This window comes from Ictalurus punctatus, chromosome 1 (assembly GCF_001660625.3).
Source record: "Ictalurus punctatus breed USDA103 chromosome 1, Coco_2.0, whole genome shotgun sequence".
Taxonomy (NCBI): Eukaryota; Metazoa; Chordata; class Actinopteri; order Siluriformes; family Ictaluridae; genus Ictalurus; species Ictalurus punctatus.
In genome coordinates, this window is record NC_030416.2 from 38,949,068 (window position 1) to 38,970,813 (window position 21,746).

Genomic DNA, 21,746 nt, shown 5'->3' on the forward strand with positions numbered 1-21,746 from the left:
TTGAAACAGGGGGAGGAGACTGGAATATCTGGAGGAAACCCGCAATGCACGGGGAGAACATGCAAACTCTGTGCACACAGGGTGGAGGCAGGAATCCAACCTGAAACCCTGCAGGTGCGAGGCAAACATGCTAACCACTAAGCCACCATGCCCCCACTACATATTATTATTATTATTATTATTATTATTATTATTATTATTATTATTATTATTATTATTATTATTATCATCTCCATGACTTCTCTATGCTTTTCTACAGGGACAAACTTCCAGAATCACTAAAATATAGTGTTCAAGGAAAGTGTTTCAGTGTTTTGGCCCAGTCTTGCCCCCTAGTGGAGAGTGTGTAATTCTCCAGATGTACTCATATGCACATAAACACTGTAATTATAAAGTTGTTATGAAACACAATGACACTATCTGTATATGAATTCAAATTTGAACCCTGGCATGGAAGGTTTCTTTCCTCTTCTGTCTTTCTTTCCTTCCTTCATTTCTTTGGAAATTAAACATGACAGCAATGTCAGCATGCAGCTCTGACAGTTCCACAACCTCAACTACATCTCTACAGTTCATAATCACTCTCAACTAGGAGATGTGTGAAGGACTGGCTTTTAATCTTGCTCATTAAATTATTATTTTTTTGTACCTGTCTGCAATATTTTCTAACAAATTAAATGGGTTCAATTTTCCAAAATTCGAACAAACTAGCATCCTAATGTAAACCACCACGACTCTGACCAAGCATTTACTAAGGATGAATGAAAGAACACTAGAAGTGCACAACTCAATCATGTTAATGCTGTTAACAAACACGGTCTTTCTTTGTCCCATGAGCTTCATATCTGTCCATACGCTCATGCCCACGTAAGTAAAAACCTCCCACTCACAGTATAACTTCAGCATTCAGTGTTATTTTCCATACTGATACACACACACTTATCTCTAGTCTAATCAGTATTTGATAGAATAATAAAATAGTATTCAACAGCAGAGTGAAGGAAACAAATAAAATTGAAAACACACACACACACACACACACACACACACACACACACACACACACACACACACACACACACCTTTTTCCACTGAGGATCCAGACAGGGTGGCAGGAAGAAAACAAACACTGATGTCATTACACCATAATATATTGTTAACAATAGGAATATAAAATGTGGAGGTGTGTGTATGTGTGTATATACCCATCTCCTCCAGTTCAGAGGTCATGGATTTGGAGCGCAGTGTGATGGCAGGTGGGGTTAATCTCTTCGTCTGCTGCTGTGGAGCTGAAACAGGGAGTAATGCTTATAAACACAGTACTCAATGACAGCAATGGTACATGTTGTTGTGAACAAGGTTTTGGAGAATGACCCCTGACCTTTTTTCTTGGGCACCTCCTCAATCTCTGGATTCCGCGTTACCATGACAACCTTCATCATTAGGCTGTTTCCTCCCTGACGAATCATATTAACAACCTGTCTATGGCCAACTTTAACCACATTCATTCCATTCACCTGCAGAGAGAGTGAGAGAGAGAGAGACAGACAGACAGACAGACAGAGAGAGAGAGTGAGACAGAGAGAGAGATCATTTTGTTTTTATGAAATTGAGGTTATGCTGATATTGTGAGGGTCAGGGTTATTGTGGTGGGCGGAGTTATAATGATAGGTGGGGTTATAACGAGAGGTGGGGTTATTGTGATGGGTGGAGTTATAATGAGAGGTGGGGTTATAGCGAGAGGTGGGGTTATTGTGAGGGGTGGGGTTAAATGGAGAGGTGGGGTTATTGTGGGGGTGGGGTTATAATGAGAGGTGGGGTTATTGTGGGGGGTGCAGTTATGAGAGGTGGGGTTATTCTGGGGGTGGGGTTATTGTGGGGGTGGGGTTATTGTGGGGGGTGGGGTTATAATGAGAGGAGGGGGTTATTGTGGGGGTGGGGTTATAATGAGAGGTGGGGTTATTGTGAGGGGTGGGGTTATAATGAGAGGTAGGGTTATTGTTGGGGTGGGGGTATAATGAGAAGTAGGGTTATTGTGAGGGGCGGGGTTATAATGAGAGGTAGGGTTATTGTTGCGGTGGGGTTATAATGAGAGGTGGGGTTATTGTGAGGGGTGGGGTTATAATGAGAGGTAGGGTTATTGTGGGGGTGGGGTTATAATGAGAGGTGGGGTTATTGTGGGGGGTGCTGTTATAATGAGAGGTGGGGTTATTGTGGGAGTGGTTTATAATGAGAGGTGGGGTTATTGTGGGGGTGGGGTTATAATGAGAGGTGGGGTTATTGTGGGGATGGGGTTATAATGAGAAGTGGGGTTATTGTGGGGGTGGGGTTATAATGAGAGGTGGGGTTATTGTGGGGGTGGGGTTATAATGAGAGGTGGGGTTATTGTGGGGGTGGGGTTATAATGAGAGGTGGAGTTATTGTGGGGGGGGGCTGTTATAATGAGAGGTGGGGTTATTGTGGGAGTGGTTTATAATGAGAGGTGGGGTTATTGTGGGGGTGGGGTTATAATGAGAGGTGGGATATTGTGGGGATGGGGTTATAATGAGAAGTGGGGTTATTGTGGGGGTGGGGTTATAATGAGAGGCGGGGTTATTGTGGGGGTGGGGTTATAATGAGAGGTTTTATTGTGGGGGTGGGGTTATAATGAGAAGTGGCGTTATTGTGGGGGTGGGGTTATAATGAGAAGTGGGGTTATTGTGGGGGTGGGGTTATAATGAGAGGTGGGGCTATTGTGGGGGTGGGGTTACAAGGAGAGGTGGGGTTATTGTGGGGGTGGGGTTATAATGAGAGGTGGGGTTATTGTGGGGGATGGGGTTATAATGAGAGGTGGGGTTATTGTGGGGGTGGGGTTATAATGAGAAGTGGGGTTATTGTGGGGGTGGGGTTATAATGAGAGGTGGGGCTATTGTGGGGGTGGGGTTACAAGGAGAGGTGGGGTTATTGTGGGGGTGGGGTTATAATGAGAGGTGGGGTTATTGTGGGGGATGGGGTTATAATGAGAGGTGGGGTTATTGTGGGGGTGGGGTTATAATGAGTAGTGGGTTTATTGTGGGGGTGGGGTTATAATGAGAAGTGGGGTTATTGTGGGGGTGGGGTTATAATGAGAGGTGGGGTTATTGTGGCTGGTGGGGTTATTTTTGTTATATATCACTTCTATTTTTAAATAATTATGAATGCGGTGTGAAGATAGTTTAATGTGTGTGTGTGTGTGTGTGTGTGTGTGTGTGTGTGTGTGTGTGTTTAATTAATGAGTGCAGCAGCTCTGCCTATAATAATGACTGAAATTGCATAAAAGTGCACGCGCTCACACACGCGCACACACACACACGCACACAAACACACACACACACACAACCTCAATGAGGAAGTCACCCATCCTTAGCCCCGCCCTCCAGGCCACACCCCCCTCATCCACTGACTCCAGATACTGAAGAGCTGGAAACGCTGGAGTGGGAGTGAACTCCTCAATGGGAGTCTGAGCTAGAGAGAGAGAGAGGAAAGACAGAGAGAGTGAGTCAGAGAGAGAGAGGGGGGTGGGTGAGAGAGAGAGAGAGAGAGAGAGAGAAAGAGAGAGAGAGATTTAGACAGAAAGAAACAGAGAGACTGACAGAGATAAAAAGACAGACAATTACAGAAAGAGAGACAGATGAAACAGATTTTATTTTAAAAATGAGGGATGGAATACCATATGTGTGTGTGTGTGTGTGTGTGTGTGTGTGTGTGTGTGTGTGTGTGTTTGCGCATGTGTGTGTGAACGTCACCTTTAGCTCCTCGTAGCACAAAGCCAAAGCCCTCATTCTCTTTCTTCTGCAGAAGAACAGACTTCTCCTTTATAATGTAATCACTGAGAAAGAGAGAGGGAGGCAGAGATAGTGAAAGAGAGAAGCAGAGAGAAAGGGAGCGATAGTGAAAGACGGAAGCAGAGAGAGAGAGAGAGAGAGAGAGAGAGGCAGAGATAGTGAGAGAGAAATGCAGGGAGAGAGTGGCAGAGATAATGAGAGAGAGAGGCAGACATATTGAGACAGAGACAAAGAGAGGCAGAGATAGTGAGAGAGAGGCAGTGATAGTGAGAGAGAGAGAGGCAGAGATAGTGAGAGAGAAAGAGAGGCAGAGAGAGGCAGAGATAGTGAGAGAGAGAGAGAGGCAGAGATAGTGAGAGAGAGTGAGAGAGAGTGAGAGAGGCAGAGATAGTGAGAGAGAGAGGCAGAGATAGTGAGAGAGAAAAGCAGAAAGAGAGAGAGGCAGAGATAATAAGAGAGAGAGGCAGACAGAAAGTGAAAAAGAAAGAAAGAAACAGAGAGAGAGATCATTATATCTGGTGATTGAACTGTGAAATAAGAAGAGATTCGTTCAGCAGGAGCACAGAGTCAGACTGAGATGAATCCTGAGTTCTGCACAGTTCCATAGCTACTCTATTTTTATAAACCAAGAATTAGCAATCAGGGATCTATGAGTCACCAGCTGGATCTGATTCATGGTTCATCTTCTCATCATCTTGTACAGATCACCAGTGTTAGACTAGACAACAAGCTGGAAATGCTTCATCCTTAGCATTAGGTATTGGACAAAGGAATGGTGTAGGTGTGTCTATGCTGAAATCAAATCAAAAGTCGATTTAAAAGACTAATATGATGACATATGAATGAAAAGATGGCAAGTGTTGAAATAAATGTAGCAGGAGTCTTGTATATCACCAAAATATTACTGCATGAATAGTGCAGGTTGTAATTATCATGTGATCCAGCAGGTGGAGAGGCGTGTTGAGGCTCGTGAGGACAAAAAATGTGTGAAATGATGTCTCAACCCACAGGAGCACGTAGGTGCCAGGTGGGATTTATTTACAGTGTGCCAGGTGATAGGGAAAAGTCCAGAGGTGGTGCAGTATTTTACAGGTGAGGAGGGAATAAATAAATAAATAAATCAGTAACCAGCCAAAAGACCCAAAGACAAACAATAAACAAACAAATAAATATCTACATATATAAATATATATTTATATTTATACAATTGTTCCACAATTTGTAGACGCAGTTTTTTGCAGATTGGTGAACCTCTGCCCATCTTTACTTCTGAGAGACTCCGCCTCCATAAGATCCTTGTTTTATACCCAGTCATGTTACTGACCTGTTCCCAATTAACCTTCAGCTGTTTCTTTTTACTAACACTTACTTTTCCAGCTTTTTGTTGCCCTGTCCCAACTTTTTTGAGACGTGTTGTGGCCATCAAATTAAAAATTACCTTATTTTTTCCTTAAAACAGTACATTTCCTCAGTTTAAACATTTGATATGTTTTCTATGTTCTATTGTGAATAATATACGCATTTATGAGCTTTGCAAATACTGCGTTCTGTTTTCATTTACATTTCACACAGCGTCCCAACTTTTTTGGAATTGGGGTTGTAAAATAAAAAATCTAAATAAACTCTTTTGTGTGTGTATGTGTGTGTGGGAGGGTAGATGCTGTATGGGAGAGTAGTGAAGGATATGTCCGTGTGTTATCAGCAGTGCGTGTGCTCCCACTTCTCTGACCGCAGGAACTATGGAGGATGAGATATGTGTGAATGAGGTAAGTGTATGTGTGGGCCAGTGCTGCCGTTCTAAGCGGTGATGATCACTTCATAACAAATCACATTCCTCACTGGTTTGAATTCAAATAAATGGCTTCCACACTTATTATACCGCTGCACATAGAATAGCACTTGATCCAGCACAGACTGGTATTTTACTTTTTATTTTATATATATATATATATATATATATATATATATATATATATATATATATATATATATATATATATATATATATATATGGGGCTCTGACAGTTACTCATGCGCAATTTAATGAAGCTACGAGATACTAAACCAAGGTCATGAAATTGTAATGTGTGTGCAGGATGCAGGTGATTTGATCACATATTTAATTAACTGTTTTTGTTTTTTGAATCTATAAAACAATGGCAATGTTTTAATTCGACACACTCTCCTTTGAAAAAAGTGCTCATCTGCTACGGTTGTAGCTCACAAGTCCACAAACTCGACACATAAACACATGTGGATGAAGATAGACATCGCTCTAAAAGAGTTCTATAAGTTCCTGGATTTGTCATTGCTTTATGTTTATGAGAAGGTTCCACATGTGCCACTGATTCCTGTGCTATTGCAGAGGAGACGTTCTGTAAATCCCAGGGGAAGTTCAGTGTGTATTTTATGTTAAGTGTAATCAGTGTGTAATTTCAGGCATGTGGATGTTCCTGACATTCCCATCTCCTCCCAAGTTACGCTACCACTACATTTACCATGTAAACATCTTGTTTCTTCATTACAGACTCACTTAGAGAGGCTGTGAAGATCTACGTGCACAAATGTACTAAAGTAATCACAATAATAAGTCAACATGATGAGAAATATTTTTATGAAGCAAGATGGGCTTTAGATTGACTCATTTACCAAACATTCACCATCCTTCTCTCAGCCTGGGGATTTCATTCTGAATTTAAGAACATGTCTAGTTTCATTCAAAACATGTGAAAAAATAGTGAAATAGTGAAATCTGTAAATATGTATCTTTATATGAAGTTAATATAATATATAAATGCAGACATACCAAGAAGCACAGACAATTATTACTATATACATATAATAATATATGCAACTTTTTATATTTTTAAACTGTGTGAACATTTCCATGTGAACTAGGTATTATTGGTCCTCCATGTGATATAAAATGTAAATAACAAACAGAAGACATAAAATCTATAAGTCAGCTTTCACTTCTTTATACTGTTGCTGGTGGCAGTTTAATTTCAGTGCAATTTATGGAACATTTAATTAAGAAAGTTGGATAAAGAAAAAGAGACAGAGTGAGAAATATCACGGTAACGCTGAGAGACTGAACTCTGCACTCTGCCACGTCGCAGAATAATACAGTCAGATTTACGCAGCAGTTTAACTCAGAAAACAACAAAAATATATCAATGTTCTGCTCAGAAGGTGTCGATTAGTTTTCTATTACAGCGGCTCTGACAATAGCGCAGGTTTATATTAACATGCTTGTTCTGATACGTTATCGTTGCTATAGTAATGGCTCCTTCACAGGGACGTGTACAGCTGCTGTGCCACATAAACAGTTTAAAAAATGTGCAATCATTGACATGGTGAAGTCTTCTGTAAGGAGATGTTTATGTAAGATGTAGAAGGAGTTTCCAGTGTCAGCGCTGTGTAACAGTCAGAGGTAAAGCTGTAACATTAAGTTTTCCCACATCTTCATCACAGAGTTTACACTTCTTTACTGTTTCTCACTAACACACACACTGCAATTATTTTCTTATTTAGAGAGAGAAAGAACAGAGGCTGTTGAGGGAACGAGTGTTTACAGCTGCTATAAGACACTAAGTGAGAACAGAAACTAACTTGTGTGATGAACATTAAACACACCTAAATACAGATAAACGTATGACATTCTGTTCTTGAATAAAAAAAATCTTAATCATTGGCAAATGTCTGTGGTATTTTATGTGGAAACTTTGAGATGGTAACAGTAATTCCTTACTTATTTCTTAGTAAATAAACAAATAAAGTACAGCCGGAACAGGTTATTTACACATTCACTCACTTTTGAGGTTGTTAATTAGAATTTTCCCAGCAGCCTTTTTGCTATTGTTACTGCTGTGTACCATTAATGAGAGAAGTGTTTGAAAACAGAGAAGTGGGAGTGCAGTGGTAGGTTCTGCAGCACTGAGAAGGATTCAGAGCAGTTATATTATTCAGAGCAACATTTACACATACTGGTACACAGTGAAAATATTTTCTTCACATATTCCAGCTAGTTAGAATGGCCATGATCCGCCAAACACAACCATGATCTGCGAAACACAACCATGATCTGCGAAACACAACCATGATCCTCTAAACACAACCATGATCCTCGAAACACAACCATGATCCTCGAAACACAACCATGATCCTCTAAACACAACCATGAACCTCTAAACACAACCATGATCCACGAAACACAACCATGATCCTCCAAACACAACCATGATCCACGAAACACAACCATGATCCTCTAAACACAACCATGATCCTCTAAACACAACCATGATCCTCCAAACACTACAGTGACCCTCCAAACACAACCATGATCCTCCAAACACAACCATGATCCTCTAACCACAACCATGATCCTCCAAACAACCATGATCTTTCAAACACAACCATGATCCTCTAAACACAACCATGATCCTCTAAACACAACCATGATCCAAGAAACACAACCATGATCCTCTGAACACAACCATGATCCTCCAAACACTACAGTGACCCTCCAAACACAACCATGATCCTCCAAACACTACAGTGACCCTTCAAACACAACCATGATCCTCAAAACACAACCATGATCCTCCAAACACTACAGTGACCCTCCAAACACAACCATGATCCTCTAAACACAACCATGATCCTCCAAACACAACCATGATCCTCTAAACACAACCATGATCCTCTAAACACAACCATGATCCTCAAACACTACAGTGACCCTCCAAACACAACCATGATCCTCTAAACACAACCATGATCTTTCAAACACAACTGTGATCCTCTAAACACAACCATGATCCTCCAAACACTTCAGTGACCCTCCAAACACAACCATGATCCTCCAAATACAACCATGATTTTCTAAACACAACCATGATACTCCAAACACAACCATGATCCTCTAACACAACCATGATCCTCCAAACACAACCATTATCCAAGAAACACAACCATGATCCAAGAAACACAACCATGATCCCCTAAACACAACCATGATCCTCCAAACACTACAGTGACCCTTCAAACACAACCATGATCCTCCAAACACTACAGTGACCCTCCAAACACAACCATGATCCTCTAAACACAACCATGATCCTCTAAACACTACAGTGACCCTGCAAACACAACCATGATCATCCAAACACAACCATGATTCTCCAAACACAGCCATGATCCTCTAAACACAACCATGATTATGTTTACATTTATTCATTTAGCAGACGCTTTCATCCAAAGCGACTTACAAACGAGAAAATAATGATCCTCTAAACACAACCATGATCCTGTAAACACAACCATGATCCTGCAAACATAACCATGATCCTCCATACATTACAGTGACCCTCCAAGCATGATCGTGATCCTCCAAACACAACAGTGACCCTCCAAACATGATTGTGATCCTCCAAACACAACTGTGATCTTACAAACACAACCATGATCCTCCAAATACAACCATGATTTTCTAAACACAACCATGATCCTCCAAACACAACCATGATCCTCTAACCACAACCATGATCCTCCAAACAACCATGATCTTTCAAACACAACCATGATCCTCTAACCACAACCATGATCCTCTAAACACAACCATGATCCTCTAACCACAACCATGATCCTCCAAACACAACCATGATCCAAGAAACACAACCATGATCCAAGAAACACAACCATGATCCTCTGAACACAACCATGATCCTCTGAACACAACCATGATCCTCCAAACACTACAGTGACCTTCCAAACACAACCATGATCCTCCAAACACTACAGTGATCCTCCAAACACAACCATGATCCTCCAAACACTACAGTGACCCTTCAAACACAACCATGATCGTCAAAACACAACCATGATCCTCCAAACACTACAGTGACCCTCCAAACACAACCATGATCCTCTAAACACAACCATGATCCTCCAAACACTTCAGTGACCCTCCAAACACAACCATTATCCTCCAAATACAACCATGATTTTCTAAACACAACCATGATACTCCAAACACAACCATGATCCTCTAACACAACCATGATCCTCCAAACACAACCATTATCCAAGAAACACAACCATGATCCCCTAAACACAACCATGATCCTCCAAACACTACAGTGACCCTTCAAACACAACCATGATCCTCCAAACACTACAGTGACCCTCCAAACACAACCATGATCCTCTAAACACAACCATGATTCTCCAAACACAGCCATGATCCTCTAAACACAACCATGATTATGTTTACATTTATTCATTTAGCAGATGCTTTCATCCAAAGCGACTTACAAATGAGAAAATAATGATCCTCCAAACACAACCATGATCCTCTAAACACAACCATGATCCTCTAAACACAACCATGATCCTCCAAACACAACCATGATCCTCTAAACACAACCATGATCCTCCATACATTACAGTCACCCTCCAAACACGAGCGTGATCCTCCAAACACGATCATGATCCTCCAAACACAACAGTGACCCTCCAAACATGATTGTGATCCTCCAAACATGATCGTGATCCTCCAAACACAACCATGGTCCTCTGAACACAACCATGATCCTCCAAACATTACAGTGATCCTCTAAACACAACCATGATCTTCCAAACACAACCATGATCCTCCAAGCACAACCATGATCCTCTAAAAACAACCATGATCCTCCAAACACAACCATGATCCTCCATACATTACAGTGACCCTCCAAACACAAGCATGATTCTCCAAACACAATAATGACCCTCCAAACATGATTGTGATCCTTGAAACATTACAGTGACTCTCCAAACACTACACTGACCTTCCAAACACTACAGTGACCTTCCAAACATGATTACGATCCTCCAGACACCAGTGTGACTCTCAAAACATGATCATGATCCTCCAAACACCACTGTGACCCTCCAAACAGTACAGTGACCCTCCAAACATTAGAGTGACCCTCCAAACACCACTGTGACCCTTAAAACTCTACAGTGACCCTCCAAACATTACAGTGCCCCTCCAAACACGATCGACATGATTGTGATCCTACAAACACCACAGTGACCCTCCAAACACTACAATGACCCTCCGAACATTACAATGACCCTCCAAACATGATTGTGATCCTACAAACACCACAGTGACCCTCCAAACATTACACTGACCCTCCAAACATTACACTGACCCTCCAAACATGATTGTGATCCTACAAACACCACAGTGACCCTCCAAACATTACAGTGACCCTCCAAACATCACACTGACCCTCCAAACATGATTGTGATCCTACAAACACCACAGTGACCCTCCAAATATTACAGTGACCCTCCAAACATTACAGTGACCCTCCAAACATGATTGTAATTCTCCAAACATTACAGTGACCCTCCAAACATGATTGTGATTCTCCAAACATTACAGTGATCCTCCAAACACCACTGTGACCCTCCAAACATGATCCTGATCCCCCAAACACATCCATGACCCTAATAGCCTAATGACTGCACCTGCTAACGAACAGTTTACACTCAGTTTAACTATTATACCTTATACAGCGGATAACTTCACTTCGATATTAAAGACTTAAAGCTAAAACTCTACTGAAATCAACAATGACTCTGATGCTTATACTTAAGATTCTTTCAACACACTCATTACTGTTGGAGGTTATAGTATGCAGCTGTGTATGAGTAATGACACATAATCACACTATCCGGTGTCAGCCAGATGAGGATGGGTTCACTTTTGAGTCTGGTTCCTCTCAAGGTTTCTTCATGTTGCCTTAGGGAGTTATTCCTTGACACCATCACCTCTGGCTTGTTCATTTCTGATAAACATGATATTCCAGAACTACAGGATAATGATTCTGCAGAGCTTCAGGTAAACAAAATTCCAGAATTACAGGTTAATGACATTCCAGAACTAAAGCTAACAGTTTTCCAGAACTACAGGATAATGATTCTGTAGAGCAACAGCTTAACAACTGGATCCTGGACTTCCTGACTGGGGGACCTCAGTCAGTCCGAATAGGGAACAACATCTCCAGCACCACCACACTGAGCACGGGGGTCCCTCAGGGCTGTGTGCTCAGTCCACTTCTGTTCACTCTGCTGACTCCTGACTGTGCAGCAACTCACACCTCCAATCACATCATCAAGTTCACCGATGACACAACTGTGGTGGGTCTCATCAGTAAGAATGACGAGTCAGCACACAGAGAGAAGGTGCAGTGATTAACGGACTGGTGCAGAGCCAACAATCTGTCTCTGAATGTGGACAAAACAAAAGAGATGGTTGTTGACTTCAGGAGAGCACAGAGCAACCACTCTCCACTGAACGTCAATGGCTCCTCCGTGCAGATCGTCAAGAGCACCAAATTCCTTGGTGTTCACCTGACAGAGAACCTCACGTGGGCCCTCAACACCAGCTCCATAACCAAGAAAGCCCAGCAGCGTCTCCACTTTCTGCGAAGGCTGAAAAAACCCATCTCCCACCCCTCATCCTCACCACATTCTACAGAGGAACTATTGAGAGCATCCTGAGCAGCTGCATCACTGTGTTGTTCGGAAATTGCACCTCATCGGATCGCAAGACCCTGCAGCGAATAGTGAGGACAGCTGAGAAGATCATCGGGGTCTCTCTCCCCCCATCACAGACATTTACACAACACGCTGCATCCGCAAAGCCACCAGCATTGTGGAGGACCTCACACACCCCTCACACACACCTCACACTCCTCAGACACCCCCCCACTCGCCCCTCACACACCACACACACCCCTCACCCACCCCTCACACACACCTCACACCCCTCACACACACCTCACACGCCCCTCACACACACCTCACATCCCTCACACACACCTCACTCGCCCCTCACACACACACTCTTCACCCTCCTTCCGTCTGGAATAAGGTACTGCAGCATTCAGGCCTCATGGCCAGACTGTGTAACAGCTTCTTCCCCCAAGCCATCAGACTCCTCAATACTCAGAGACTGGACTGACACACACACACACATACACTCTGAACTGAACACCATCCCACTCCCATTGCAATATTTTCACATTCCTGCATTGACACCGTTGCATTTTTGCTGCTACTGTATTATTTAAAAAAAAAAAAATGTATATAACTGGATACAGTTATATACATCAGCCTCGTCTGACTGGCAGAGGGGGAGGAGTCTCACTCATTTATAATGATAATCTAGACCTCACACAAACCTCGTCATAAGCTCAACTCTTCTGAAGTTCTTTATACTAGTATAACATACAGCAACAAAAAATAAATCTACCGAGTCGATTCCTCTAATTATTATTTACAGACCCCAGGGCCATATTCTGAATTCCTTGGTGAATTTGCAGATTTTATCTCAAATCTGGTTGTTTCTCTAGACAAAGCTTTAATTGTTGGTGACTTTAATATTTATTTTGATAACCCAGAAGACCCTCCGAGAACAGCGGATGTGTCTATTCTAAATTCAGTAGGTGTCAATCAGAATGTAATAGGACCCGCTCATAATGATGGTCACACTCTTGACCTGATACTAACATACAGATTAAATATAGAGAATATAGTAACATTTCCACAGTTTGAAGTTGTTTCAGATCATCATCTCTTCTCTTTAAATTGCATATTGATCATAATATTTGCACCTTGCCTCGCTACTGTGTAAAATGTTCATTCACGTCAGCTACTGCACCGAGTTTTATCAATAACCTCCCAGAGATGTCAGCTATGACTGGATCACCGTCTGATCTCAAAGAACTTGATCAGGCGACTGAATGCTTAGAGTCAATGCTCCACTACATGCTAGAAAAGGTAGCTCCACTTAAAAAGAAAATAATTAGAGAGAAACAGCTAGCAGCCTGGTATAACCATCACACACACACCTTAAAACAGACCACTCGACAATTAGAACGTAAATGGCCTCAAACCAAATTGGTAGCATTTCAAATAGCATGGAAGGAGAGCCTCCTGAACTATAGAAAATCTCTTAGTGATGCTAGAAAAGTCTATTTCTCCACCTTAATAGGAGATAACTAAAACAATTCTAGATTTCTGTTCAACACAGTAGCAAAATTAACTAGAAACAAAACCACTACAGAAAGAAACACACAATCATTACATAGCAGTGAAGATTTCGTTGAAAATATTAGATGTGAAATTCAGGCTATTAAATTAAAACCAGACAGTATTATAACTAACCCTGTAGATGATAATATAGCAATATCAGATCAGTGTTTAGAATGTTTTACTCCCCTTAGAGAGACCGAACTAGCTTCATTAATCTCTTCAGCAAAATCATCAACTTGCATACTAGATCCTGTGCCTACATGTTTCTTTAAACAGATTTGTCCTGGAGTAATTGAACCACTTTTAAATATAATAAACTCTTCCCTTAGCACTGGTTATGTACCTAAATCACTTAAATTAGCAGTTATTAAACCCCTGATTAAAAAACCTGACCTTGTCCCCTCTCAACTGTCCAGCTATAGACCAATATCAAATCTCCCCTTCACCTCCAGGATATTAGAAAAGGTTGTACACAGCAGCTATGCTCGTACTTACATAGGAACAACATTCATGAAATGTATCAGGATTTAGACCTCATCATAGCACAGAGACAGCGTTAGTTAAAGTAGTAAATGACCTACTACTGACCTCTGATCAGGGTTGTGTCTCGCTGCTTGTGTTACTTGACCTTAGTGCAGCTTTTGATACTATAGATCATACTATTCTCCTTGATAGACTAGCAAATGTTGTTGGCATTAAGGGAACAGTCCTCTCCTGGCTCAGGTCTTATTTGACCGATTGTTATCAGTTCGTAGATGTAAATGAAGACTTCTCCACAAATACAAAGGTTAAATTTGGTGTTCCACAAGTTTCTGTTTTAGGCCCACTGCTTTTTACTTTATATATGCTACCTCTAGGTCAAATTATTCGTAAACATGGAATTAGCTTCCACTGTTATGCTGATGATACACAGCTGTATGTTTCAGCGAAGCCAGAGGACACACAGCAGCTTAGTAAAGTTGAGGAATGTGTAAAGGACATTAGACGTTGGATGTTAACTAACTTTCTTTTACTTAATTCTGATAAGACAGAAGAACTTGTACTAGATCCTCGTGTAGCTAGAAGTAATCTTTCTGATCACACAGTTACTCTGGATGGTCTTTCTGTTTCATCATATACAGCAGTAAAAGACCTTGGTGTGATTATTGACTCCAGTCTATCATTTGATGCTCATGTAGATAATATTACTAGGTTAGCCTTCTTTCATCTCAGAAATATTTCTAAGATAAGAAATACATTGTCACTACATGATGCAGAAATATTAGTTCATGCTTTCGTCACTTCTAGAATAGATTACTGTAATGCCTTACTGTCTGGATGTTCCAGTAGGAGCATAAACAAACTCCAGTAAGTCCAGAATGCAGTTCCTAGAATCCTTTCTAGACCCAGAAGATACGACCACATCACCCCGATCTTATCCACACTGCACTGGCTCCCAGTGAAATTTCACATTGATTATAAAATACTATTATTAACTTATAAAGCACTGAATGGTCTCGCGCCACAGTATCTGAGAGCACTTTTGGTCTTTTATGATCCGCCACACCTACTTCCATCAAAAGATGCAGGCTATTTGTTGGTACCTGGAATAGTGAAGTGACTACAGCAGGGGCAAGAACTTTCTCTTACAAATCCCCACAGTTATGGAACAGTCTTCCAATTAGTGCTCGGGACTCAGACACAGTCTCAGTGTTTAAGTCCAGGCTGAAAACATATTTGTTTACTCAAGCTTGTTGTGAATAGTTTTTTTCATAGGTAAAGGAGCAGATCTAGAGGATCACAGGTATAGAGTGTTGTGGTGAACTGGGATGTTTGGATGCTGTCACCCCCCACTTTCACACCTTCACCCAGGTGTGTTGATGGTGGAGTGTCTGGCTGCATTATGTCCCAGGGAGTCCTCATGTCTGTGTTCCCTTCTGGTTCTCCCTTTTCGTTCTGATGTCATAGCTAGTCTTGCACTGCTTTCACTCATGCACAGTACATTGTCCTTAACCATTACAGGACAATAATCATACCTAATAACCTCCCCCCCTTTCTGTTGAGCTGCACATGATACTCCTGAGATGCCAGTGAACCTGACCCCTTCAGATCTCCGGACCTGCCTGATCCATCCTGATGTCCTACTTCCGGTTATAGTTCTCGTCAATTGGAAATCACATGCTGCTGCGGAGGATGTCCCACATGGTGCAGACTAAATATCACTGAGATTACTGAGGATGGTTCCAATTAAACACCATAAAGATGCTTTGGACCTCAGTTCATATGAACAGTTATTCTATGATGGCTTTGGCACAACAATTACCACAAACAGTTCTGCACTTGAGTCTCCATCAGTGAACAGTGGAGAAGTTGAACAAAACAGACTTCCTGTAGAAACTGTAATGAATTTCCTGGTTACCCAACTGCACTTTTTGACCATGTAGTATTAGCACATTTATAGAAGGGGTGTGTTTATTTATAATCGCACTATCCGGTGTCACCCAGATGAAAATAGTTCCCTTTTGAGTCTGGTTCCTCTCAAGGTTTCTTCCTCATATCATCTCAGGGAGTATTTACTCACCACCGTCACCTCAGGCTGCACAATAGAGATAATTTCATACATTTAACATCTATATCCTGAATTTATATATTTCTGTAAAGCTGCTCTGGGACAATGTCCACTGTTAAACACGCTACACTAATAAAACTGAATTCAATCCAGAACTGCATGCTAACAATATTCCAAAACTACAGGTTAACAATATTGTATAACTACAGGTTAATTATATTGCAGAACTACAACTTAACAATATTCCAGATTTTCCAATTTTCCAGAACTAAATGTTAGCAATATTCCAGAACTTCAAGTTAACAATATTCCAGAACTACAGGTTAGCAATATTGCAGAACTACAGCTTAACGATTATATTATTATATCGCAAAACGTCAGGTTAATGATATTCCAGAATGACAGGTTAACGATAATCTAGAACTACAGGTTAACAATAAGTTGCAAGTTAACAATATTCCAGAACTACAGGTTGAATGAAATTTCAGAAGTATATATAAATAATATTCCAGAATACTCCAGTCTTAACACTCAGAACTATAATCTGTTAACACTCAGAGCTAGAGTTTAACATATACACATACACACTCACACAACTTATCAATGTTCCAGAGCCGCACGTCAACAATATTCCAGATTTACAATAATACATATTCAAGACATTCCTCCGTTACCATCAAGCTAAAAGTCTGAAGAAAAACAACCAAATATGATACAGAGCTGCAGGTTAGCAACATTACACAGCAACAATTTAGCTTCTTTAGCACAGGCACACACACACACACACACACACACACACACACACACACACACACACACACACACACTACTGTACATGCCAAACATTAGCCCAATAGCCTCAAATTGAGTGTAAGAGTGTCTTTAGCCAAATGACAAACACAGACACACGCACACACACACACACACACACACACACACACACACACAGAAAGAGAGAGAGAGAGAGAGAGAGAGAGAGATGACTTATAAAAAATGACAAAAAATACAGTGGAATCAAGCGGTAACACACACACACACACACACACACACACACACACACACACACACACACACACACACACACAAGCCATTAGCTTTTGTCATTCAAACAATCCATAATGTCTTACAAGCATGCATTCATCTCTCCCTCCCGGCTTCTCTGCTTCTCTCCCTCTCTCTCTCTCTCTCTCTCTCTCTCTTGTTCTCTCCCTCCCTCTCTCCCACTCCCTCGTTTTCTCTCTCTCTCTCCTCGCTGCAGAGATGGAGGAAGAAACGAGCGTGTACCTGTAAATGAACCAAACGCTGCGGTTTCTGGGGCCGACTGAAGGCCAGGAGGAGGAGAGGGAGAGAGGGAGAGATAGATCTATCTCTCCGTATCCCCCCATCGCTATTCCTCCCCCCTCCCCCCTCTCTCCTCCTCCTCCTCCTCTTCTCCTCCCCCTGTCCGTTCACAGAGAAAGAGAGAGAGAGAGAATTCAGACACTGCGACAGGGAGCAAATGAGAAAATAGGTGGGAGGGGTAAATTAAGTGAAAAGAGAGAGTGAGAGATAGAGAGAGAGACAAAGTGAAAGAGTGTGAATGATGGGAAGAAAGGAAAAGAAAGAGAGAAGCTGAGAAAATGGATTGTGTGCGTGGGGGAAGGAGAGAACAAATAAGAGATGGTGTTTATAGACGTTTAATGTACACTAGCACACGTACATACACACACACACACACACACACACACACTCACACACACATACACCCACACAATCACACCCACAGAGAAAGGTTAATCAAGACTGACTCATCTTTCTTGGATGCACTCTCTCTCTCTCTCTCTCTCTCTCTCTCTCTCTCTCTCTCTCTCTCTCTCACACACACACACACACACACACACACTCTCTCTCACTCTCTCTCAATCTCTCTCTCTCTCACTCACTCTCTCACTCTCTCTCTCACTCACTCTCTCTCTCTTTCTCTCACTCTCTCTCTCTTTCTCTCACTCACTCGCTCTCTCTCTCACAAATATCTTACATATTCATTCCTGTCTGGCACTGCATTTGTGTTATGAGTCTGCAAAGAAGAATCTTGACAGGTGTGTAACTTATTAACACACACACACACACACACACACACACGCACACACACATGAGCACGCACACACACACGCGCACACACACACACACACACACGTGACTAGTGCTCGGACTGAAGGTTAAAGAAAGTGTTTCATCAATTCTTTGTAAACACTGAGACAGTTATCGTCATAGAAACGGATCTCACTGTGAGTTTCATGAATAAATTGGCCCAAGTGCCACTCACACTCACACACACACACACTCTCACACACTCACACACATGCACAGTCTCACACACACACACACACACACATGCACAGTCTCACACACACATGCACACACACTCACACACAAACACACACTCACACACACATGCACACACACATGCACACTCTCACACACACGCGCACACACACACACACACACACACACACTCACACACACATGCACACACACACTCACACACACACGCACACACACTCACACATTCACACACACAGACACACACTCACACACACACTCATACTCACGCACACACACTCACACTCTCACGCACACATGCACACACACATGCACACACACTCACACACGCACGCACACACACAATATATTATTACACACACTCACACACACATGCACACACCCACCCACACACTCACACAATATTTTATTATTACACACACAGAGTATATTATTACACACATACAATATATTATTATTACACACACACACACACACACGATATATTATTATTACACACACAGACTATATTATTACGCACCCTCACACACAGTATATTATTATTACACACACACACACAAAATATATTATTATTACAAACACACACACACTCACACTGCTGTCAATGTTATAGTTTCCTGTGTGTATTCAGCACACTGGATTTTTCGCTGCTTCCTCTGAAATTTCTGCTATCAACACTAGGGGGCACTGTTGTACAATAACATGATGCAGCCCACTGAGCAAACCATAACCACAATAACTATAATGTGTTTTTTTTTTTTTTTTTTAATCTAACAACTTGTCCAGTCTTAAGTTCACAAACAATTGAATGTTGTCTCAATGACACTCGACAGCAACAAATACGCACTCCAGCCATGAAAGGACTAATACGTTACAGGTTGTCATGGATACTCAGCTGGTCACATGTGGGGAAAACACTGATCTCTACACACAAACACACCTATCAACAACCAACAATGTGTGTTTAGATCTTACCTGGGTACCTCAAGTCCATCATACGTTCCTACAGTGTAATGACGGAATAACTTCCTCTTGGCTTTCTCACTGCGACTCTCTGAAACACACACACACACACACACACACACACACTGTATATACACTATTCTCTGTTTGTTTATCTTTACATAAACAGTATGAGAGAGACATACAGTGTGTATAAATCGGGTAATGGGCTAGGGTTCAAGTGAGCACTAGAATGGCCAGAATGAGTGACCTAAATGTCCTGTGGTTGCCGTTAGACATGCATACTCCTATTGAGAATCTACACGGGTGTGAAAGATGTGACAAACCACTTATCAGAACCAGGATATCCTACTTGGTACTCTCTTTCCCCTACTCACATTTCTCAAGTTTAAGACAACACACACACACACATATATATATATATATATATATATATATATATATATATATATATATATATATATATATATATATATAGTTGGCATATATAATTTTGGGTGGCATGGAAAACATAGCATGGAGCAGTTGTGGTTTAGAAGCCAACATTAAAAGGGGTTAATTCCATGCTAGGGCACCAGAGTCCACAGTCGAGAAAATTGTTCCCCTGGTCATTTAAATTGTCCTCCTATAGACAGGAAGTTTGTTATTTCTTAGTATCACATTATTTTAGGGTAGTCCTGTTTGGCTGCACACAATCATGGACATGTGCAGATATCAGTGGAACGTGCTTTAATTTAGGCAACAACCTAAAGTTTTCATGCTGTAACTGTAAAAATGTTATGCCAGCTTATCTATCGTACCCACTACTGTAGAACAAGTGAAGAATGCTTCTGTATTCCATACATTTATATTCTATATTGGACATAAATGAGAAATTGGGACATAAATTAGAAAAGGTGTATTGTGAGTACCAAGTTATGGTGTTTGGTATGATCAATGATCAATGCATCAGTCTACCATGATCTGATTCCAGCACCGGGTGGTGATTTCAATTCAATTCAATTTTATTTGTATAGCACTTTTAACAATGGACATTGTGACAAAACAACTTTATAGAATTTTAATAAATATATCCCCGAGCAAGCTAGACGTGACGATTGTGAGGGAAAACTCCCTGAGACGACATGAAGAAGGAACCTTCAGAGGAATCAGACTCAAAAGGGAACACGTCCTCTTGAACTCACGCAAACTACATTGTCCTTAACCATTACGGGGCAATAGGCATACCTAATAATCCCCCTCTCTCTCTCTCTCTCTCTCTCTCTCTCTCTCTCTTTCTCTCTCTCCCTCTTTCTGTCGCTCTCACTCTCTCTTTCTCTTGCTCTCTTTCTTTCGAACTGCACATGATACTCCTGAGATACCAGTGATCCTGACCCCTTCTGCTCTCCAGACCTGCCTGATCCATCCTGATGTCCTACTTTTGGTTGGAGTTCTCATCAGTTGGAATGCTGCTGCTCACATGCTGCTGCTGAGGATGTCCCCACATGGTGCAGACTAAAGATCATTGAGATTACTGAGGATGGTACCTCTTAAACATCATAAAAATGCTTTGGACCTCAGTTCATATGAACTTCATGTAGAAATTGTAATGAATTTCCTGGTTACACAACTGCACTATTTGAGCATGTAGTATTAGCACATTTATAGAAGGAGTGTATTTATTTATTATCGCACTATCCGGTGTCACCCAGATGAGGACGGGTTCCCTTTTGAGTCTGGTTCCTCTCAAGGTTTCTTCCTCATATCGTCTCAGGGAGTTTTTCCTCACCACCGTCGCCTCTGGCTGCTCATTAGGGATAAATTCATACATTTAACATCTATATCCTGAATTTATATATTTCTGTAAAGCTGCTCTGGGACAATGTCCACTGTTAAACACGCTACACAAATAAAACCACACCGGATCCGTGACACCGGATAGTATGATTATAAGTCAATCCACTTCTATAACTGTTTACTATAAAGTCAAGCAGTGCTATGTATGTTAAAAGGAACTTAAGCATGAGCATCAGTAG

The 21,746-nt window shown here is 41.4% G+C and overlaps 1 protein-coding gene across 8 annotated transcripts in view; it reads right to left on the reverse strand.

The window, feature by feature from the left end:
- The window catches only part of LOC108276414 (SH3 and multiple ankyrin repeat domains protein 1), a 76,514-nt gene that overhangs the window by 13,508 nt on the left and 41,260 nt on the right, over nt 1-21,746 (reverse strand). For all 8 annotated transcript variants that reach the window (XR_008397638.1, XR_008397639.1, XR_008397640.1 and 5 more), the window contains exons 16-20: nt 19,744-19,822; nt 3,765-3,847; nt 3,359-3,483; nt 1,382-1,517; nt 1,206-1,289 (exon numbers count right to left, since the gene is read on the reverse strand). Coding sequence is in view for 4 of the 8 variants with exons in the window: in XM_053684911.1 (XP_053540886.1) it covers nt 1,206-1,289; nt 1,382-1,517; nt 3,359-3,483; nt 3,765-3,847; nt 19,744-19,822 (507 nt within the window). In the remaining 4 variants the exon portion in view is untranslated. The remainder of the gene's footprint in view (nt 1-1,205; nt 1,290-1,381; nt 1,518-3,358; nt 3,484-3,764; nt 3,848-19,743; nt 19,823-21,746) is intronic.